This window comes from Dreissena polymorpha, chromosome 11 (assembly GCF_020536995.1).
Source record: "Dreissena polymorpha isolate Duluth1 chromosome 11, UMN_Dpol_1.0, whole genome shotgun sequence".
NCBI lineage: Eukaryota > Metazoa > Mollusca > Bivalvia > Myida > Dreissenidae > Dreissena > Dreissena polymorpha.
This window is the reverse complement of record NC_068365.1, coordinates 85,989,455-86,014,569: the sequence shown is the minus strand read 5'-3', so window position 1 is coordinate 86,014,569 and position 25,115 is coordinate 85,989,455. Positions and strand designations below refer to the sequence as shown.

Here is a 25,115-nt window from a genome sequence, read left to right as displayed (position 1 = left end):
TTTTTCCTCAAAAATTGAAGGCCAGGCCAGTTTCCCCAAATCAAGAAAAAAAGCCCTAGTTATTAGTGTCAAGCGAATAGAATGTTGCCTGCAGAGGTTCAAACCTGGGACCATGGAGCTCTTGTAACTACATAAACCTGTGTCCACCTTTCTAATATCCATACGCTTAAAAAAATGTTATCATTGCACTAAAGTTAATATTTTGCTTGTAATACATGAATTGGTTGCCATAAAGGTTACATTTCAGTAAATTTATTTCACTAAGGACTTATAAAGCGCAGCAGTGACATAAAAACAAAAGGCTTGATCATGACACTGATTGAAGGTTGAAGATTGTAGCCTAAGACTAAATGACAATCTTTGAATGTTTTTTCTGTGTGTAAAGCTGAATCTGCATTTTGAATAATGTTGTAACTCTGAAGTGTTTTGCACCTGATAATGTTTTACTTTCACTAAATCATTCAGTGAAGACAACAGATATTCCACTTTATTGTTGTAATAAAGATTTTAGATTTGCAAAATTAAAAGCTCAGAAAGATTTTATCATGATACAAAGATACATTTGGAAATTGTCTACTTTTTTTCTAATAATAGATGAATTTTTAACCACATTATATGTTGTTGTATTAAAGGGATATTTTGGAGAAGAAAAGTTATTTTTCTCTTTTAAACTTAAATCACTTAAGAAGTTAGGAGCTGCAATTTTATTTAAACTCTTCTCCCTTCACCATTGATCTACAGTTCATTTGAATCTTCTGTAGTGTACAACTTTCAGCTCAATTTATGCAAAGTCTCTCCTTTCTTTGCATAATCATTTGCATATTATTTTGTTGTGGTGCTTTTACCTATTGAGTATTTTTCCACCTTATTAGAAACATTGAAATCCATGTGATGACTTTGCATTTGTAGATTGTGTTTAATCAATTTTGAAGTTTCTTCTTTTTTTGACTGCCACTTTAGTACTTGTTTTTCCCCATGAAATGGACTTGAGAGTGTCTGTGTTTGTCACTGTCTTTTATGCAATAGACCACATACAAATAAATGGTCTTAAACCAAAAAACTATATAATTCTGCTGAAAATTTAAATGCACACAAACAAAGTATTAATACAGTAAGAGTACCCTCTTTGACCTAAATGCATTTTGACCTTTAAAATAATAACGATCAATTAAGTATGAAATGTAAACTAAGTAACGGTATTTGGAATCTGTGGCAGCCCTTTCATCCTCCAAGGATCAAATGTCTTTAATTGGTCCCTTTACATTGAGCAATTTACGCTGGCAACTAGACACATACTCAAGGAGGCAAAATCCTGTGATGATAATTAACACCTAACCAATTACCTATACACATGCATACATTATGGTATGTAAGATTACCATAAAACTCCCAAGTCTATATCATGCACGGACTAAATGAAGGTATATCATTCCGAGCTAAATTGTATTCAAATAATGATGCTGTTCCCCTTAAATTGAGATCCTGGAGTTTAATTCCATTTTATGTAATTTGATTTGTTATCAAATCATTTGAGCATGGAAAAGAGCATGAACACAACATGTAACATTTTTTCATGTATTTCTTTTATCTGATTTAAAAGAAGAAAAATAATAGGAATCGTGAATAAATTCCCAGAGTTTGTTGCTTTAAAGGACCAGTTTATAGGGCTCCAGTTACAGCCCCCTTTCCTTGCAGCTGAGATCCCTTCATGAGTATTTCCCCACCCCTGCAAAATGTTGTTCTGCAGTTCACGAATAATTCGTGAACTGTTCGTGAACTGAGTTCATGAATTGTTCACGAATAGTCAGTAAACAGAAAATGTGAAATGTTCTTGAAATTTTAGTTAATGAACTGTTCATGAACACTAATGGCATGAAGTGTTCATGAAATATTCTTGAAACCTAATGGCATGAAGTGTTCATGAACTATTCTTGAACCCGTGTGGCATGAAGTGTTCATGAACTATTCTTGAACCATTATGGCATGAAATGTTCATGAACTATTTATGAACACCAATGGCATGAAGTGTTCTTGAACAGTTCACGAACAACACAATTCTTGAAAAAATATTTAGGGTTTTGCTGTTCATGAACAGTTCATGAACATTTTCTTCTATTTTTCAATGGCTCATTTTCTGTTCACAGACTGTCAGTGAATAGTTCATGAACCATAGTTCTTCAAGAGTTCATGAACTGAGGTGGCATGAAGTGTTCATGAACTATTGATGAACAAGAATTTGTCAATTTATGCAAAGGTTATCATAAGTGTTACCAAAGCTCAACAAACAGGTCAGGGTAAGAAGAAACAAGTCTTTTATTAGCACTTAACATATTGATAGCAACATATAACAATAATTTAAATATAACACTAATAACTGAGATACAAGTGGTTTGATAATACTCTTTAAATTTCATAATACAACTTTGCACCATATGTTCATGAATAATTAATGTATTTAAATAATTATGAATAGTCTCATTTTCAGTTCAAGAATCATTTACTAATCAATGGTTTCCCTGAAATGGTTACACTTACAGTGCCAAAGAACTTGAAATGGAACCAATGGCTGATCAGTTCAGACGGTAATTTATTAAAGACGTACATTTTCAAATATAACATAAACCATGTGCCTTCCGTTTCAACTTCCTGTGCACACAATATTCTTCCTTTGTAAAATCAGCAATGCAATGTACATGTTTGAGTTCTTGATATCATCTTAAATTGTTTTTGAAATAAGATTTCCTTAAAACGTTCTTAAACTTGTCTTTTAAGTCTTCCAAGAACAATGACAGATCCTTTTAAGAACATATTGGATTCTTATAAAGTCCATCATATGTTCAAAAACATTGTGTAGACCTGTTTAAGAACATCAGAAGGAAACATGTTGTTCAAAAAAGTTCTTAAAGTGTTCAAGAATAGTTTAAGAATAATTCAAGAACAGGAAAGGTCCTTAAAAAGTTATTGAACTGTTCCTGAAGGCAGTTCTTGAACAGTTCTTGTACAAATGTTCTTAAAATTCTCTAGAACAGGTCCAAAACTCTTACTTACAGCGGTGAAAATACTATGCATATTCATACTAACTTCACAGGTTTCACAAATCTACAAGATTAGTATGCTAGACATTTCAATATTACTTTCAAAAATATTTATGAAACATCTAGCACAAAGGAATTCATGAATTATTCATGATGGATCCTCAAAGTCTGTCTCAAAAAAGTCATCAGAAATAATTGTTCATGAAATGTTCATTACTAAGTATTTATGGTTAGATGAAGAACTGTTCATGAACTTTGAAGTGTTCAACAAAAATTCTTAAACTGTTCATGAACATGTCTTAAGAACAGTTCATGTCCAAAAATTCATGAACCAAGATCAGGAACTTTTTGAGAACGGTTCATGAACAATTCCTGATTATGGCTTGAAGTGTTCATGAAATCATGAACAACATTTCGCCAAGGCAGTATTGTAGCAGACTAATTAGGGCCCGTTTTGGAAAACAGTGGCTTTAATCTTGAAAGACCATAAATGTTGGAAACTTAAGAAGTAATTTAACACTTGTCAATATGGATTAAAATGATTCACTGCTGCTAGACTAATGAGCAGTGGTGAGCAGGGAGCTGTAATCTGGTAAAAGAATTCTACCTGAAGCTCCTTGTGAAAAAACAACATTACTCAAAGGTTCAACAGTTTACTTCACAACAAATGTGGGTGCATACAGTTTTAGGGCCCATGAATGAGGGTTGAGTAGGAAACTGTCCTATTTGATTAACATATTAATTGTGATACAGTCTAAGTTTCACCCTCATTGAAATACAGTCTAAGTTTCAGTCGCAGTGCCACATAGTCTAAGTTTCACCCTCATTGTAATACAGTCTTTAATAAATTACATAAATTAAAACATAGCAATGTTTGAAGCAGTTTTTAGCGAAGGTTAAATTTACTTGTTACATTATCAAACCACTGAAGCATCTTATTTACAAAAATTTATAACACAAATTCACTTTGAAGATGTCTTATAAATTCCAATATTGTTCGAATAACTTAAGAGTCACTAAAATGTTAAAAGTGAAATCCTCATAAACTGTCAACAATTATCTTCTGAAAATAAAATGTCAGTCATAAGTGTAATTAACTGAAGAAAAATATGTTTTTAAATCTCTCTCAAAGCGTGTGATTCAATGAAAGCTAATTTGCTTAAGAAACATAAAGAACAATTTTACTGTCATTAAAGTAATTTGAGCTAAATAAATCACCTTTGGGCTCTTTTTACTTCTGTGTAGCCCTTTGACCTGACTTGTCAATCACTGATATTTTGACAAAATTTTGAACACAAAGTTACTGCAGAATTGACGCATGTGAAAATGCTCACAATCAATTGTTAGGCTTTTGCACATTTCAGCATTTTTTTTGCAATGCATGGCAAAGAATTCTAAAGGGTAAAAATCCAAGTCTTTCCAATTGTTAAGATTGACACGGTGATCGCCAGGGTACTGTGATTATGATTGACATTTGAATAGCTTCCTATAATTTGTTTAAATCTGGACTGCGCATATCTAGGCTATCCTATTACATCCTGCATTAAACACCTCCTGAAAACTGGTGGTCCTCACACAATACCGGGATTGTGATGATAAAAGTTAAGACATGCATGAAACAAAAATATTTTTCCATTACAAAAAATGCAAATTTTTGCTTCTGATCTTATGCTGCAGTGTCACCTTTAGAATTCATTTATTCAAATGGTCTTGTATTAAACACAATTGTTTAAAATGCTTTTTCACATTGCAAAAGGCCCAGTCTGTACAAGTCTGGTAAATAAAAACTTAAGTGTGACAATATTCGGTTTTTACAAATGCAGCTTTTTAAGTTTAATTTTTTTTCTTAAAGTACTTTTTTCATTAAAACAATTGAAAGAATAAATATCCCTAAATTAGGAACTGGTCTCTATGTACTTCGTAAAAATGTCTTATTCCGTCAGTTATTTTTTATTTGATAAAACAAATTTAGATTACCAATTTTGTGAAAATGCAAGTTGCCTTATGCCAGAACCAATCAGACCCAATGAAAAGATGTAACAGCTGATCTGATTGGTTGTCAGGATAAAAGGTTGGACTGCATGTGTTCAATGATTTCTTTGTCCAAGCTGTCCAATGTTGTAAATGTGAGGAATTCAAGAAGCCAGTCTCCCTGGTGAGACTCATCTTCTTGCTACACTTGATTTAAATTGGTGATTAAATTGTCTTTAACAGATACAAATACCATAGCCCGTGGTATTTGATTGACATGACCTCCAATTAAAGCCATTAACTGCTTCTTTGAAAATTGTTGAGGTCGATTCTTCAGTATTCATGTTCCTTTGGGGCTTGAAATTAAAGTTGTTTAAGCAATCCTTCCACAATTCTAACATAAAACACATATTCACAGTGATTTTTAGACACTGTTAACTCATAATTGTTGTTTTGATTCAATTCAGATTTGGTACATTGTTTTATTGCTATTATATTTAGAATGATGTCATTTTTTGTCAATACATATTACAATGCTTTTTTTTCGAGTATTTTTTGTGTGAACAATATTCAAATATTTGAGTGAAATCCTATATAGTAGAGAATAGCCTCTTTATGTAACTGTATATAAACAAAATTTAAAACTTGACCTAGGAGTCAAAAATATGCTAAATACAGCGAAAAAAGGCAACAGAAAATTAAGATGGACAGATATCATTCTGTTGACATGTTATACTATCTGATGCAGCCTAAATATTATTCTGACACATTATGAATAATGCAAGTGTACCAAACACTGAAGAATTTAAGTGGTCTCGTATTACATATTTCTGTTTTGTTCTTGGTGAAAGAGTTATGTGGAACCAAAATAAAATGTTCATAACAATTTGCTTATCGAGTTATTTTGCTAAGCTGATGAAAATAAGTTAATATCGATAACATTTTCTCGTTTTCAAAACTTCATTTACCATGTTTAATGGTTGTTTGGAAAGTTTTTCAATATTATACATTGGACAGCGTAAATACTGGTGAAGTTGATAAAATGCACATTGAAAATTAAATAGGAAAAGAAAATGCAACCACTATTCAAATATAAATTAACATACACAGTTAGTTTATAAATGAAATTTCACAATTTATTTAACAGTATCATATCAGAGCATCACGCAAGCTCAGCAAGCATTATTTGTATTTGATCGACATGGGCCCAGTGAATTGATGCCTAATAATTGCTATCTACAGAACGCTTACTATGTATGCTAAATAAAATGCTTATTTCCTTATGAGAATGAATTAAAAAGTCTGTTCATCATGTACGCAATGACTAATAGTGTTCATTATTATCTTCAGTACAAGTGTTTTTGTCAAAAATATATTCACAACGTTATTCTAATAGCTTACTTGAATAATTATGTACACTTTAAACACCTTGAGTTTGCACCAATTATTGACGGACATTTAACCTATGTTGTAAGTTTGCATTCCCTACAATTAGAATGTGTGCAATTCTATTGGGCATTGAATTGTTCCGCTGCATAATTATAATCTAAATAAATCAAGGTCAAAACCCATCCTACGCAGCAATTCCAAAAAATAATCAGAGAAAAAACAAGATTTTGGACAAGATTAATCAATTAACTCAAAGTATTTTGATAAGCCCTCTTATTTAAACTGCAGCTACAACAACAGAAAAGCAGAATACAACAATAGCAGAACTTGCAAATGCTTCATGTATGTATGGAGGGTATTTGGTTACATATCCACCATTTAGAGTTGGGTTTCATTCCACCATATAGAGTGGTCTCTCTTGATCCTCTGACTTACTCGGTACTTCCCTTGATAATCTCTTTTCGGGTAGGATTAACCTCACAAAATGTCATTTCCTTGTCAACTCTTTCTTCACTGTAGTGTCCTTAAACTCACACATATCTTATATGGACTGTTACTGTTTAATCTTAAAAAAACTCTACTAAGTACATGTAAGTAACTTTATTAATTTACTGATTTACTTCCCTTATCGCATAGTTATGCGTCATGGTAACTTGCAAGGAACTCTAAAAACGACCAAACATATAAAATGTCACTGTATGATTATGATGTATATGCATGAATTTTATTATTTGAAACTTATATAATATAAAATATTGGTATTATGCAATCATATATCTGATTCTTTCTGATAAAAATCAGAAATATAGTTTGTGTGAGATAAAATTATATTTTTATATTTTGTAAAGCACATTGTATTGATGTCATGTTCTCAGTTTGGTACATATATTAATGTTATGCCATAGTTGTGTCATACAGTCTGTGTGTGTTGTATGTCTGGACCAGAAATATTATTTTCATTTAACCTTAATTTATGCTTACCTTATACTTCATTATAACCTCAAAACAATACCACTCTAAATATCTAGGCCACAAAGACTAATTAATATTAAATTTCTTAGCACAGTTTAGTGGATGTATGAAGTATACATTCGTTTTACTTTATCATATCAAATATTGAAAACTTAGTGATGTTTATTCAACTGCTTGAAAAGCAACTTCTATATAAGTATTTTAAAGACCTTTATTAACCCAATGTGAAACATTTAAAGCGGATATATACGATTTTGTCAAATATTTATGAATTTATATAAACTGTGTAAAAAACTTATTATATATATATTTCAATATAAATTAAAATAAAAGTTAAGAAGAACATATGTCGAAAAATGCGAAATAAGCCAGATATTTAATTCTGAAATTGAAAACGGCTGTACAGCCGAATTCGCCAGCATGTATACCATACATGTACGATGTGCATCTAAACTTAGTTTAACGGTTTATTTGAATTCCTGCAACGATATCTATTCATACGACACACGAACACTGTCTCCGATCCTAATACAAAGACAAATGCTTCGGTTATTGTAGGAAAATATGTATGTCACTATCGGCTCCGGGCGCTAATTTGTCTTTGCTGCATTTTATGAAATTCGGCTTTAATGTATAATTTTTCTTGCCTATTTTGTGTTATTGTAACATATTTTATCAATATATTACAATTAAACACATATAAAAAATCGTATATACCCGCTTTAAGCCTCGCTGTTGGTAAACTGGACTTAATGGGACGACTTAATGGGATGTTATAATTTGTGGTACTTAATGTATATACAATATAAAATAATAATAATATATATAATTGTGGGGGTATAATTTATCTACATGTTTTTTGTCATTGTAAGGTTTTTGTATGGCTGTCACTATTTCACAATGTTGTAACCATGGTAAGCATGTTGGTGGTAAACATGTTATTGTGACTGTCCATGTCTTAAGTGCGTATATGCAACACTTCTGTCCGTCTGTCGCTTCAACCATTTTGTTTTGCTTTATTTTTAGCCTCTGATGCCGGCCAGCACAACTTCAAAAAACGAAGTATGTATTGATCCTTGCACGTTTTGTGTGTGTTTTTATGTATGTTTGCCTTTTGATAAATGACCTTAATTCTAGGAAAAACGGGCTTAATGCATGTTCGTTCATTTTTTCCCCAGGTTAGCTTGTGCAGTCTCAGTACAGGCTAATCAGGGACTATACTCTATGCTTTCATGGAATTTTTTGGTTAAATGAGGTCTCTTCTAAACAAAAATCAGTGTAGGCAGAATGTTTTGTCCCTCATAAGCCTGTGCAGACTGCACAGGCTAATTTGGGACGACACTTTACGCACATAATATATTATATGAAGCCCAGTTTAATCCAGAACTAGGATTATTTAAAGATTAGCTGATCTATACTCCTGTATGTACTTGTGTTATTTGTATATTATTGCTAATTTTCAATTTTTAACTATGGTTATGTCAGATAGTTCCATTGCATGTATAAAAACATTAAAAAAAGAAATACAAAGAAAGCATTAGACTACTTATAAATGAATAAATATGTTTTTATTAAATCTGTTGCACACTTCGCTGACTACTGCATGGAAAATAAATCCCGAAATAGTTCAAATAACGCTTGTTGGAATTAAGGTGTGTTTGAAATTTTTATAAACATCAGTGTGCTTGAATTTTTATAAACATCAGTGTGTTTGAATTTTTATAAACATCAGTGTGTGTGAATTTTTAAAAACATCAGTGGCAGTTTCCATATTGAATGGTGCTGACTAAGGAGAGGATTCCTTTTTCTAGGTACACGACAAAACAGCCTGTTTTGGCAATAAAAGTGAGGTTGTTTGCTCAAGATAAACAAGCAAAACATAAAGTTTGAAATTTAAACATATTTTAATCATTGAAATGCAAAATATCCCAAATAAATTTTTGATTTGGTAGTATTAATTGATAAAGTCGAAGTAATTTTACAATATGTGACAAGAGTTGGTAGAAGCCCTTATTGAGAAATCATTAAATAAGGAAGATCAACATTAAGGTATATTCACTTATATATAACATGGAAGCTGATAATACACTATTAATGATTGTAATCAAATAATAGACAATGTACATGTGTTGATGATATAACCACTTTTTATATGTATTACTAACATTTTTTGATTGTCTATATTGATTATTGATCCTGAGTATCTATAATAACATATGTAACTGTATATTAATTGTATTAAATTATAAAAGTCATTTCTTAAAATTAAGGATATAGTTTAATAACGTATACTTTACCTTTAGATTTTTTTCTTTTAAGAAAAAACTTATTTGTCATGTCTTATTATTAATGATATATTTTTACTTACACCTTACCTTAAATAGATTTCATTTAAGAAAAAGCTTATTCTAACTATGCATTATATTTAAACGTAAATTATAATATTCAACAGTTTTGGTTCATAATAATCGTTAATTACATTGACAGACACTCATAACAGTAAACATACTTAAATATTTACTAACACATTCTGACTAATAAAGGTTATAGTGCAGTGCAGATAGCTAGTTAAGTGTTGATTGCCTTGTATTTTATGAATGATATTTAATTTTAAAAAATATTGAATTTGAGATATTGAGTTATTGTGGGGTTTATGCAGACAGGGCCACACACATGTATTTGGTGTTAAAATATTTATCTTTAATTGATAAACATTTGAAAGAAAATTAAGAATGTCAAAATCTTAAGTAAAAATATACAACATTGGTGAATATACACATACTGACTCATATGTTTTTATTTATCAATTGATAAGTAAGTTTTAAGTCAGACCAAGTCGTATAAAAGTCTATGTGTGTTGTGAATATAAGTACAAGGGAATATGTGTGACTGTTTTAATTTATTTCTTGTGATAACAATCTTTTCATCATTTCAGTGTGATTGCTAAAATTGGGGCCAATTAATCTACTGCCTTGATAGGCATCAACTCATTTAAATTTATTCAGATCTAAAATATGTGTATAGTTTTGTGACCAAAAATACACGGAGCATTTAATTGCGCATTCATTTATCACTTTGACGGGTAATGAGTTGTGTAATTTTGACATGATGACGATAATTGTTGAAATGTTTCACCCTATATGGAGCCTTTTCATGGAATGAATACTTCTTTACACTAATTGAAGTAAGATAAATGAGCTAATAATTGGTTATTTTTTAATTTCTATAACTTGCCTTAACTTCTCCCTATGATTAATGAGAAAACAAGTTAAGAGTATGACGCCCATTCCTTGGAACAGTTAAAATTTGCCATGTATGTTCTAATTAAATTAAATTGCACGATTCATGAATTCAAATGCGCTTTACTATATCTGGGTATTTTTTATTCGGAAGGATTTTTTAGTTTAACTTTCACTGTTTGGACAATTGTAATTTTATTTAATAAAATACTGATATAGAAGTAAAGAGTCACGACAAATTTCAACATTCATTTCCCAATTTTGTTTTGCCACAGATTGTATTTAATTTCAAGATACAAGAATGCTTGTTAGTCCCCTACCGGTTTCACCAGAGGAGACTTATGGTTTGCACTCCGTCTGTCTGACAGTCAGTCAGTCAGTCAGTCAGTCAGTCAGTCAGTCAGTCAGTCAGTCAGTCAGTCAGTCAGTCAGTCAGTCAGTCAGTCAGTCAGTCAGTCAGTCAGTCAGTCAGTCAGTCAGTCAGTCAGTCACACTTTTCTGGATTTTGCGATAACTTTTAAAGTTCTTAATATTTTTTCATGAAACTTGAAACATGGATAGATGGCAATATGGACATTATGCACGTCATTTCATTTTGTTCCTACTGTACGTCAAAAATTCTGGTTGCTATGGCAACAAATTAAAAAAAATAATCTGAAAATGGTGGAATTTCTGACAATGGTGGAGCTGGTAGGGGACTTAAATTGCTTGACAATAGTCTTGATAAAATCATTGTGAATAAAAGATGCTCCTTTTAGGCCAAACTTACATTTATCTAATGTTTCTCCAATGGCAGACTTGTTTTTGGTGATTTTGCATTTCAATGGCATGTGTTCTCTTTTGTGTGTCATGATGTCAAAATGATATGGCTTACACAAACAATAAGAGGCTATAATGATGTATTAACATGAGGTAATTTCAGGAATGCAGCAGTAATTGTTTGTGTCGTATAAATAAACAAACAGAAAAGTGGGTTTGCAAATGGCGTTACTCCTTTAGGCTTCACTGCACAACCATGATAGTAAATCAGTGTTTGAGTTATAATTTAGTACTTTTTGAAGATCAATTAAGGTAACAATCTGGGTTTAAGACAGCTATATATGCAAAAACCATAACAGATGGGAGGGAACACTGCAACAAGTAAGAGAAGTTATAAGTTGTATACTTGTATTTTTAGCTCTGCTGTTTTCCGAGAAAAGCCTAGGTATTGTATATTAGCCAGCTGGTCATCCGGCGTCTGCCGTCCACCATCAGCGTTGCGCTAAAACCTTGACATTAATGGCTCTAAAATCAAAGTGATTCCACCTACAACTTTAAAATTTCATATGTAGATGCACCTTGATGAGTGCAGCCGAGCATTGGCACCGGTTATGCGGTGCTCTTGTTTAATTGATGATATAATTATGTCTCAGGGTACAACTTTACAGTGGCGTTCTATTAACCAACTTTGGCTGTGCCTGCATGGGCTTCATTGAAAGAATGCTATTCAAAGTGACCAGACCTGGGTTTGGGCAATTGTTCCCATTATTTGTATTTCCAAATAATAAAGCCATGCTTTCTTAATTAAGGGCAAATACAGGAATAATAGCAACCAGAGTCAAATTTCGACAGACTGTTTATTCAGCTTTCTTACAATGGGACTGATATTTGGTCACAATTGGAACAGAAAACATCCATGGCATGCAAGAGTGGTGTGACAGCACACAAAGGGGCTCTGAAAGGCTTTTATGTTTGCCTTTGGGGATGACCCCTTCAGTCAGGGCCTTAAGTGTGAATAGCTCATAAATGGATTGTTATGTCATGCAATATCTGACTTGATTCGTTTGTTGAACCAATTTTACTTGATCTGTTAAAACCTTCAGCTTGGGTCACTTTATAATGATCTTTGCTTAGTGATTCTTTGCTTTGTGATTCTCGCTTTTATTGTCCCCTACCGGTTTCACCGGAGGGGAGTTATGATTTGCGCTCTGTGTGTCTGTCCGTCTGTCTGTCTGTGAGTCTGTCTGTCACACTTTTCTGGATCCTGCGATAACTTTACAAGTTTTTAATATTTTTTCATGAAACTTGAAACGTGGATAGATGGCAAAATGGACATAATGCACGCCATTTCATTTTGTTCCTACGTCAAAAATTCGGGTTGCTATGGCAACAAATAGACTAGAAATACTGCTGAAAATGGTGGTTTTCTTGATCCTGAGATAACTTTAAAAGTTCTTAATATTTTTTCATGAAACTTGCAACATTCCCCTGCGAAACGTTTTAGAACTGTTCTATAACATTTCTAGAATTGTACTGGAACAAATGACTAGAAGTGTTCTGGAATCATCCTTAAAATGCTCTAGAATGATTTAGAACAGTTGTTGAACATTAAATGAGAATAATTTGTAGAACAAATAGTTCTAAAAAAGTTCTGAAGGTTTGTTCTAGAACAGTTCTAGAACTATCTCCTCCTACACTATAAGCACTAGAACCTTGAAACTTACACACATGGTAGCTATGAGCATATGTGCGACCCTGCACTATTTGGAATTTTGATCTGACCCCAGGGTCAAAAGTTATGGGGGTTGGGGCGGGGCCGGGTCAGAGTTTTCACTCATTTTTTTATGTTATTTTACATAAACTTCTTCATTTCTGCACCTATTTACTTCAAATTGATACTGAACCTCTCTTATGACAATACGGTCAATCTCAACTATGCATGGCCCCATTACCAACCCTTAGGGCACCCCACCCACAGGCCACACACAACCAAAATTGCCTTTTACTATAACTTCTTCGTTTCTACAGCGCGATTCACTTCTAATTGATACTGAACTACTCTTATGACAATACGGTAAATCTCAACTATGCATGGCCCAATTACCAACCCTGGGGCACCCCGCCCAAATAGGCCACTGCACCCACACAAAATTGCCTTTTGCTATAATTTCTTCATTTCTACACCGATTCACTTCTACTTGATACTGAACTATTCTTATGACAATACGGTCAATCTCAACTATGCATAGCCCCATTACCAACCCTGGGGTGCCCCGCCCACATAGGCCACACCCACCCAAAATTGCCTTTTACTTAACTTCTTCATTTCTACACAGATTCACTTCTAATTGATACTGAACTTCTCTTATGACAATACTGTCAATCTCAACTATGCCAGACCCCATTACCAGCCCTGGGGTGCCCCTGGGTCAAACATGCGGCATGGGGATACGAGTCGGCCTCTGCCGCGCCATTTCTAGTTACAAAATGTGTTAATCTATTTTGCTGAGAAATATAATAAAATATTCAAAGGGTTATGTCTTCGGATACAGACATACCAGATACACACTGCATATGGCATAAGACCCATTTTAACATTACATTTGGCTCATTTTGGTGTTTCACACTAACACACTAATACATATATCAACATTTATAAAACTGAGTCTTAAACAAGCAAATTCGTAGAATTGATTTCCCCGCCAATATGCTTCTGGACACAAAAGTATTATATTTGACACTCAAAAAAGCATTTTTTCAAGATACAAAGGACCATAACTGCGTTATTAACAGATAGTGTACAATGCCATTTGGGGTGCATCATCCTCTTATCCATATATATACTCATATCAAGTTTCAATGAAATCCGCCAAAGCACTTCAAAAATATGGCTCCGGACACACACAAAAAAGCATTTTTTCAAGATACAAAGGGCCATTACTCTGTTATTAACTGATGGTGTACAATGCCATTTGGCGTGCATCATCCTCTTATCCATATACATACTCATACCAAGTTTCAATGAAATCTGCCAAAGCACTTCCAAGATATGGCTCTGGACGGACGGAAGGACGGAGAGACTGAAAACGCCAAAACAATATCCCTCCGCCTATGGCAGTGGATAATAAGGTTGACCAATAATTGTCTAAAGAATTAGGTTAAGTCATTAATGTTTCTTATGGGGTGTTTTCTGTATTGATTGGAACGGGAAAAAGTTTTTATTATGACCATTATAGGTAAAAAATATCTTGGAAGAAAAAGGGTGGATGAAACAATAAGCTAATACCACACTCTTGCACTGTCTTTACCAAACGTAATTAAAACGGCTCATTTGATTATTTTTAATTACAATGAAATAACCAATGCAGATGGTACTGTCACTCATTAACCATTTCACCTTGACCAAAGAAAACAAGACAGTCTGGGTTTGCAAATTGGCTTGACCATTCTGTAATTGAATCAGGAACAATTAAGTGACATGACTTTGTTTGTAGAAATGATGAAAATTTGAAGTGGACAAAATTAAATTTGAAAGCCATGTTTAGTTATTGAGCCTATTGACAAATATAACTTTCTTTATTAAATAATCAAATTTATCTTAGTCCATTTTTATTCCAAATTATTAGCATTTGACCAACACAATGAATTTGTTATGCATTTAACAAGTTTCTTTCAATATTGAGTATTATCAAAATTTCAGACTTCACATTTATAGATAGTCGAGGTACTGGCAAAAGTACAATCTGAACTAAGCTTTAACTTCTGGTTCAAATGTGCTGCTGATTGCTAATATTCAATGTCCTGATATGACATTGTACATGGAGTCAATCTAGCCATGGGGAACAGTTTGTGAAATTTAAGTAGTAATTCAGACCAAGTAAAGATTTTATTTATGATGGCCATTTGTATGTAAAGTGAACTCAGTAGTTGAATGTTTTGTATGAAAAGAAAGTGATTCCTAAGTATCTCCCTGTTTGAAACCTTTTTAGATGGAAACTGTGAGATCAAAGTCTCTTGAATGATCGTTTAACAGTATGTAACATTGAGTGTTAATGTTTATTAGAGGTATTTGCAAGTCTAATGTGGTATATATCTTGTTAAAGTTCTTGCGAGTCCAATTAAAGGAAAGGGTGTGTAAGTGATAGGAGCTTAATTTGAATGGTGTTTCAACCTTGAAGAGTAGCAGTGAAAACTACATGCTCTGAAATAAAAAATGAAATGTCACACTGTACTATGTATCTTTTACATGAGGCTGGGGGGTGGGGGTGGTGGTAAAATAACAGTATTAAATTTGGTAGTGAAACAGATATATCGGAATGATGATGGATGAGTGGAACTGAAGATGGATATTTTTCTGAATTTGATAGACAGCTTGCGTTATATTACAGCTGTATTGAGTTACTTATTAAGAATGTTTTGTAAGTGTCGCTCATTAATTGTCGAATTTCAATTGGTGACAATCTTTACAGTGCTTGGAGGTGTTGTGAATGATTAACACTTGTTTGTGGGTAAATAAAGGGTACTAGGAGAAAGTTGATTTCTTGCCAGTTTGTAAAGATAATTACTGAGTACTAGGAGCACTTTTCTATCTAGTCAAATAACTTTTAATTGATTAATGATATGGTTGTCTTTAATTGGCAATTTCATAGGTAACATGTCCTCAATTTATACACTTAAGCTGGCACTGGGGTATTTGTTTAGGATTATGTTACCTGCTTGAACTTTTATTGTTATAAATGAACTTCACTGGTATACCACAGGTATCTTAATTTTTCAAAACAATATTTAAGTACCTTAAACTAGTTTCATTTGAACATGCATCACATGTCAGAAAGTAAGACTTCTATCAGGCAAAGTTCAAATGGGATTTGGATCAGATACTTACAAAGTGCCAATAGAATTCAGATCATATACTGACAAAGTTTCATTAGGATTTAGATCAGATACTACTGACAAAGTTCCTTTATGATTTTGATCAGATATTGACAAAGTTCCAAAATGATTAAGATCAGATACAGACACAGTTCGAATAGGAATAAGATCAGTTACTGACAAAGTTCCAATAGGATTAAGATCAGTTACTGACAAAGTTCCAATAGGATTAAGATCAGTTACTGACAAATTTTCAATATGATTAGATCAGATACTGACATAGTTCCAATATGATTCAGATAAGATACTGACAAAGTTCCAATAGGATTTAGATCAGGTACTGACAATGTTCCAAAATGATTTAGATCAGATACTGACAATGTTCAAATAGGAATAAGATCAGATACTCACAAAGTTCCAATATGATTCAGATCAGTTACTGACAAAGTTCCAAAATGATTCAGATTAGATACTGACAAAGTTCCAATAGGAATAACATCAGATACTGACAAAGTTCCAATATGATTCAGATCAGTTACTGACAAAGTTTCAAAATGATTTGGATCAGATCCTGACAATGTTACAATAGGAATAAAATCAGATACTGACAAAGTTCCAATATGATTCAGATTAGATACTGACAAAGTTCCAATAGGATTTAGATCAGCTACTGACACAGTTCCAATATTATTCAGATCAGTTACTGACAAAGTTCCAATATGTTTCAGATCAGATACTGACACAGTTCCGTTTAGGATTTAGATCAGATACTGGCAATGTTTCAATAGGATTTAGATCAGATACTGACAAGGTTCCAATATGATTCAGATCAAGTACTGACAAAGTTTCGATAGCATTTAGATCAGATCCTGACAAAGTTCCAATAGGATTTAGATCAGATACTGACAAAGTTTTAATATGATGTAGATCAGATCCTGACAAAGTTCCAATAGGATTTAGATCAGATCCTGACAAAGTTCCATGAGGATTTAGATCAGATCCTGACAAAGTTCCAATAGGATTTAGATCAGATCCTAACAAGGTTACATTAGGATTTAGATGAGATCCTGACAAAGTTCCATAAGAATTTAGATCAGATACTTATTGATCAAGATGTATAAGATAGATTTTCTAGACTGAATGTGCAAAATGTGCTCGCAACCTTGCATGAATACCTGACAATGCAAATTTTATGGGCTTACATTTTTTAAAGTTTTTTCAAAGTCTTCTTTTCATTTCAGATTGACACCCATCATTATGTTAATTATCCAGATAAATAAAACACATTTGGCACAGCTTCTTAAACATTTATAGCTCTTCAAAATGTCCAGTAATTACATGCACAAGCATATGGGGAAAAAGAAAAGTTTTGCAGGATTTTTATCCAGTGTTGACCAGTGATCAATTCCTGTCCGGTCTTGGTCTCCCTGATTACTAGTAGATTTCTTGTCCTTATGCTATGTCCAATATCCCAATGCATCCGGAAGCCTTGATTAGAACATGCCTTATCTTTATTATTTGGCTGCTTAGGTTGGAATCCATGCTGATCCAACTGATAAGGAAAGGTCAATGTGAATTGAGATGGGTTCTATGAAAACTTGGCTAAATGCATGTGCAGAAAGTGTCATCCCAGATCATAGCCTCAGTGCTGTCTGCAAAGGCTAATCAGGGACGGCTTTTTCAGTCAAGACTGGATTTTCCTTAGAACAGACTTATTTTAATAAAAAAAATCCATGGAAGCGGAAAGTGTCGTCCCTGATTAGCCTGTGTGGACTTCGCAGGGTGTTCTGGGATGATACTTTAAGCACATGCATTACTCCCTGGTATTCTGGGATGATACTTTAAGCACATGCATTATGCCCTGGTATTCTGGGATGACACTTTAAGCACATGCATTACTCCCTGGTATTCTGGGGTGATACTTTAAGCACATGCATTATGCCCTGGTATTCTGGGATGATACTTTAAGCACATGCATTACGCCCTGTACTCCCTGGTATTCTGGGATGATACTTTAAGCACATGCATTACTCCCTGGTATTCTGGGATGATACTTAAAGCACATGCATTACTCCCTAATATTCTGGGGAGATACTTTAAGCACATGCATTACTCCCTGGTATTCTGGGATGATACTTTAAGCACATGCATTACTCCCTGGTATTCTGGGATGATACTTTAAGCACATGCATTACTCCCTGGTATACTGGGATGATACTTTAAGCACATGCATTACTCCCTAATATTCTGGGGAGATACTTTAAGCACAGGCATTACTCCCTGGTATTCTGGGATGATACTTAAAGCACAGGCATTACTCCCTGGTATTCTGGGATGATACTTTAAGCACATGCATTACTCCCTAATATTCTGGGGAGATACTTTAAGCACATGCATTACTCCCTGGTATTCTGGGATGATACTTTAAGCACATGCATTACTCCCTAATATTCTGGGGAGATACTTTAAGCACATGCATTACTCCCTGGTATTCTGGGATGATACTTTAAGCACATGCATTACGCCCTGGTATTCTGGGATGATACTTTAAGCACATGCATTATGCCCTGGTATTCTGGGATGACACTTTAAGCACATGCATTACGCCCTGTACTCCCTGGTATTCTGGGATGATACTTTAAGCACATGCATTACTCCCTGGTATTCTGGGATGATACTTTAAGCACATGCATTACTCCCTAATATTCTGGGGAGATACTTTAAGCACATGCATTACTATCTGGTATTCTGGGATGATACTTTAAGCACATGCATTACTCCCTGGTATTCTGGGATGATACTTTAAGCACATGCATTACTCCCTGGTATTCTGGGATGATACTTTAAGCACATGCATTACTCCCTAATATTCTGGGGAGATACTTTAAGCACAGGCATTACTCCCTGGTATTCTGGGATGATACTTTAAGCACAGGCATTACTCCCTGGTATTCTGGGATGATACTTTAAGCACATGCATTACTCCCTAATATTCTGGGGAGATACTTTAAGCACATGCATTACTCCCTGGTATTCTGGGATGATACTTTAAGCACATGCATTACTCCCTAATATTCTGGGGAGATACTTTAAGCACATGCATTACTCCCTGGTATTCTGGGATGATACTTTAAGCACATGCATTACTCCCTAATATTCTGGGGAGATACTTTAAGCACAGGCATTACTCCCTGGTATTCTGGGATGATACTTTAAGCACATGCATTACTCCCTAATATTCTGGGGAGATACTTTAAGCACATGCATTACTCCCTAATATTCTGGGGATATACTTTAAGCACATGCATTACTCCCTGGTATTCTGGGATGATACTTTAAGCACATGCATTACTCCCTGGTATTCTGGGATGATACTTTAAGCACATGCATTACTCCCTAATATTCTGGGGAGATACTTTAAGCACAGGCATTACTCCCTGGTATTCTGGGATGATACTTTAAGCACAGGCATCACTCCCTGGTATTCTGGGATGATACTTTAAGCACATGCATTACTCCCTAATATTCTGGGGAGATACTTTAAGCACATGCAGTACTCCCTGGTATTCTGGGATGATACTTTAAGCACATGCATTACTCCCTAATATTCTGGGGAGATACTTTAAGCACATGCATTACTCCCTGGTATTCTGGGATGATACTTTAAGCACATGCATTACTCCCTAATATTCTGGGGAGATATTTTAAGCACAGGCATTACTCCCTGGTATTCTGGGATGATACTTTATGCACATGCATTACTCCCTGGTATTTTGGGATGATACTTTAAGCACATGCATTACTCCCTGGTATTCTGGGATGATACTTTAAGCACATGCATTACTCCCTGGTATTCTGGAATGATACTTTAAGCACATGCATTACCCCCTAATTTTCTGGGATGATAGTTTAAGCACATGCATTATGCCCTGGTATTCTGGGATGATACTTTAAGCACAGGCATTACTCCCTGGTATTCTGGGATGATACTTTAAGCACAGGCATTACACCCTGGTATTCTGGGATGATACTTTAAGCACATGCATTACTCCCTGGTATTCTGGGATGATACTTTAAGCACAGGCATTACTCCCTGGTATTCTGGGATGATACTTTAAGCACATGCATTACACCCTGGTATTCTGGGATGATACTTTAAGCACATGCATTACTCCCTGGTATTCTGGGATGATACTTTAAGCACAGGCATTACTCCCTGGTATTCTGGGATGATACTTTAAGCACAGGCATTACTCCCTGGTATTCTGGGATGATACTTTAAGCACAGGCATTACACCCTGGTATTCTGGGATGATACTTTAAGCACATGCATTACTCCCTGGTATTCTGGGATGATACTTTAAGCACAGGCATTACTCCCTGTACTCCCTGGTATTCTGGGATGATACTTTAGGCACAGGCATTACTCCCTGTACTCCCTGGTATTCTGGGATGATACTTTAAGCACAGGCATTACTCCCTGTACTCCCTGGTATTCTGGGATGATACTTTAAGCACAGGCATTACACCCTGGTATTCTGGGATGATAATTTAAGCACATGCATTACTCCCTGGTATTCTGGGATGATACTTTAAGCACATGCATTACTCCCTGGTATTCTGGGATGATACTTTAAGCACAGGCATTACTCCCTGTACTCCCTGGTATTCTGGGATGATACTTTAAGCACAGGCATTATGCCCTGGTATTCTGGAATGATACTTTAAGCACATGCATTACTCCCTGGTATTCTGGGATGATACTTTAAGCACAGGCATTACTCCCTGTACTCCCTGGTATTCTGGGATGATACTTTAAGCACATGCATTATGCCCTGGTATTCTGGAATGATACTTTAAGCACATGCATTACACCCTGGTATTCTGGGATGATACTTTAAGCACATGCATTACTCCCTGGTATCCTGGGATGATACTTTAAGCACATGCATTACTCCCTAATATTCTGGGGAGATACTTTAAGCACAGGCATTGCTCCCTGGTATTCTGGGATGATACTTTAAGCACAGGCATTACACCCTGGTATTCTGGGATGATACTTTAAGCACATGCATTACTCCCTAATATTCTGGGGAGATACTTTAAGCACAGGCATTACTCCCTGGTATTCTGGGATGATACTTTAAGCACAGGCATTACTCCCTGGTATTCTGGGATGATACTTTAAGCACATGCATTATGCCCTGATTTTCCAGAGCGAGGCTTATATTAATTGTTGTATTTCAAATACTGGGAAGCCTAAAATTGTGGTTATAAAACAAAAGATTGACAAAAAGAAAACTATTTCTAGTATTAAATATATATAATTGTAATGATGGTGATGATATAAAAGGTAATGAATATTTTTCTGAAGAAATTATATTTTGAACAAAAGAAAAAATGAAGATGAAGAAATTGTCATTATTTGTTGATTGCACGCAAGGTCGAGTCAAAATTGAGTATTTAACCACAGTGCATAAAATCAAATGTGAGCCTTGCTATGGAAAATGGGGTTCAATGCATGTTTGTAAGCACAGGCAATCAGGGATGACACTTTCCTCTTATTGTATTTTTGGTTTAAACATTAGTCTCTTTTTTGGGGTAAAATCCAGTTTATGCGGAAAGTGTTATACCTGATGCTGACTGCAGACTGGATGACACTTTTTGCACATGCAAAATCCCAGTTTTCCTATAACGCGACTAAATTGTTAAGAATTCTGAAACCATTATGTGCTGAAATTTAATAAAACTCTCTGGTGGAACTAAAGTAATTTGGTGAGCAGCACAACCAATTAACAGAGAGATCTGTCAAACAAATATAATATCTCCTATTTACCATTGGGAAAAACAATTCCCTAACACATCAGAGAGAATCCCAATGGCCAACAGACAGTGATGATTGCATGCTGGGATACCATTAGACATTCATTGGCAGGGTATTATCAGCTCAGTGGATTTGTAGATGTCCTGCTTTTATTGCCAGTGATCATGGCAGTAACATTAGCTGGACACTTGATTTCCATGAAGATTACTGACACCATGCATGTGCGGTGATGGCCATTTGTATGAAAGTCCAGAACCATGAGGCAATTAGACATGATATTTTAACTATCTGCTAGTTTCATACCGCTATATGCTTACTTATTTGATTTCCACTAGAAGAATTAGAAAGTACTTGAACGTACAGAGATGCAGGCCCTTGATGAACTGATAGTAGTCAGCACTTGAGTTCATAAAATAATCTCTTGCCTGGTAAAAAATAAGACAGCAGACCTTGTTAAAAAGAATATTTCAATCAAACAGGCCTCCTGACAGAACCGATATCCTACCACAGCAAACACAGCACAAAATTTAATAGGATGTCAAAAACTGACCCACAACAAACAAAGGGGCTATTAATGTCCAGACTAAGTAACCTGTGGTCAGTTTTGGAACCTTCTGATTCCCAGCATGCACCAGGCTGCCATGGGGTGGTAGGTTACATTCCATCCATTTTTGACAAGGGATGGGTGATTTGTGTTCATGGTCAGTAAATCTTGACAGGTTGATATTTGTTTGGGCTAAGCTGCAGTAAATTATGAATGTTGTGGAATATTTTATGATTTGCTGAATTTAGTGAGGAAGGATTTACTGCCCATGAATACTGTAATATGTGCCTAACTTTCCTCATAAATAGTACAGCATTTTGGCAGTACAGCATTTTGATTGCCACGGTTTTGAACTATATTTAAGAAATAGTCAGCATATTGATTGCAACGGTTTTGTAAGTAATACAGCATATTGGTTGCCCAGGTTTTTATGTCCCCCACTATAGTAGTGGGGGACATATTGTTTTTGCCCTGTCTGTTGGTCTGTTGGTTGGTTGGTTGGTTTGCTCCAACTTTAACATTTGCAATAACTTTTGCAATATTGAAGATAGGAACTTGATATTTGGCATGCATATGTATCTCATGGAGCTGCACATTTTGAGTGGTGAAAGGTCAAGGTCAAGGTCATCCTTCAAGGTCAAAGGTCAAATATATGGGTCAAAATCGCTCATTTAATGTACACTTTTGCAGAATTTCAATATTCAAGATAGCAACTTGATATTTGGCATGCATGTGTATCTTATGGAGCTGCACAATTTGAGTGGTGAAAGGTCAAGGTCAAGGTCATCCTTCAAGGTCAGATGTCAAATAGATGTGGCAAAAATCGCTGGAAGTATTTTGAAAGCAGTAAGGAGAAACCAAATAGTGGCATATGTTGTGCAATGGCTTCCATAGAGATGACACAGTTTTGCATGAACACAAGTTTCAGAAGTCTATTATGGACTAATGGTTGCCTGTGACATGCTTTAACATCATATCTTCATGGTTTGATTTACATGCCTTTTGACACATATTGATTCCATTAATGGGCCTCTAAAAGCAAGATATTCCAGACGAACTTACACACATATAGTGACATTTATTCGTTTTATGACAGATTTTACTATGATACTCAGTGATACAAGTGTTAACCAAAACTAAGTGAATGGAGAAAGCTGGGTTATGTTTCAGTGTTCTTTTATAGCATCAAGACACAGGAGTTTCTCCGGTTCAAAAATAGATTTCACCACTTAATTTAGCCTATTTTATTAAGTTCAATATATTAAGTTGTTTTAGCATATCATAATTATTGTTTATTGAGACAAGTTATTCATTCTTAAAATGATGAATGCATTAAAGAAATCAATCTGAAGTACAATACTACTTTATATGATTTATCAACTGGAAGCAGATACAGTGTTTTGCTTTGAACAGTTGAAACATGAATTGTTGTAATGTGTATCATTTAAGACATTCTATCCCATTCAGTAAAGCAGTTTTTTTTCAGTACAAATTCCTTCTTTAATATGCATAATAGCTCAGTGATTTTGTAGCAGTGCCTTTTATAATATAAATTTAAAGTTCTAGTGATGTCAAGATGACATCTTAACTTTTGATTATACAATTATGAGCCTGCCTCATACAAAAATGGGTCTTGTGCCATATGAGGCCAGCTTAGCACATGACCAGCCTCAGAGCATATGCACAGTCTTGTCTGAGATTTACTCATGAGACCCCAAAACATTGCGTGACTTTATAGTGGACAGAGTATAGCTCCTGACAAGACTTTGCGTCTATGCAGGCTGGTCTGGAACTCTGCTGGCTGCATATGGCATAAGACCCATTTTCGCACGATGCGGCTCTTATGATCTACACAAATACTGATAACCAATTTGGGTGCATGCTCCTGTCGCTGTACACAAGGGCCAATAAACAACTTGCAATCAGTCAGAAACTTGAAGCTAATGGCTGCTGTCCAAACTTGTCCGAACTTGGTGTAGGCCCTGTAATTTATTGACCTTGCAGTGTGTGTGGCGGCTGGTAGGGGAGTGACAAGGGTGTCTGAACTGATGCCTTCACCATGGAAGCCCTTGTTGTAGTGACCAGAGAATGATGGTCATTTGATTTAGTGGGCCAGTGCACTGACCAGTTGATTTATGAATTGTAGGCAATTTATGAGTTGTTTGAAAATGGCTGTGTCTGCCACTGAAGCTCAGTTGTTATTTAATATTTGTTTGTATGTAGAGGTGTTAACCCTATACCACTTAGATACGTATTTTGACGTATTTATAGTCCCTTAGAAAGTTAAATTTAATTAAAGACCTTTCTTCCTAGATTCAAGTTTTCAAGGCATCATTTCAAAACCTTAGTTACTGATGAGCAGTAAACAGCATAAAACCTGAACAGTCTGTGAGTTACTCGCAGGCTGTTCTGGGTTTTTTGCTGTTTGCACATAGCCATTTTCACTTTGCTTTTAAGTTGGAAAGGGTTATTAGAGGTGTTGAACTGGTTTAATGGTTGAACTGACCATA

General features: G+C 34.8%; 1 protein-coding gene across 1 annotated transcript in view; it reads left to right on the top strand.

Moving 5' to 3' along the window:
* LOC127851928 (discoidin domain-containing receptor 2-like) overlaps positions 1–25,115 on the top strand; it is a 210,409-nt gene that overhangs the window by 60,890 nt on the left and 124,404 nt on the right. Inside the window, exon 2 of the mRNA XM_052385924.1 lies at positions 8,394–8,429. Coding sequence (XP_052241884.1) covers positions 8,394–8,429 — 36 coding nt within the window. The remainder of the gene's footprint in view (positions 1–8,393; positions 8,430–25,115) is intronic.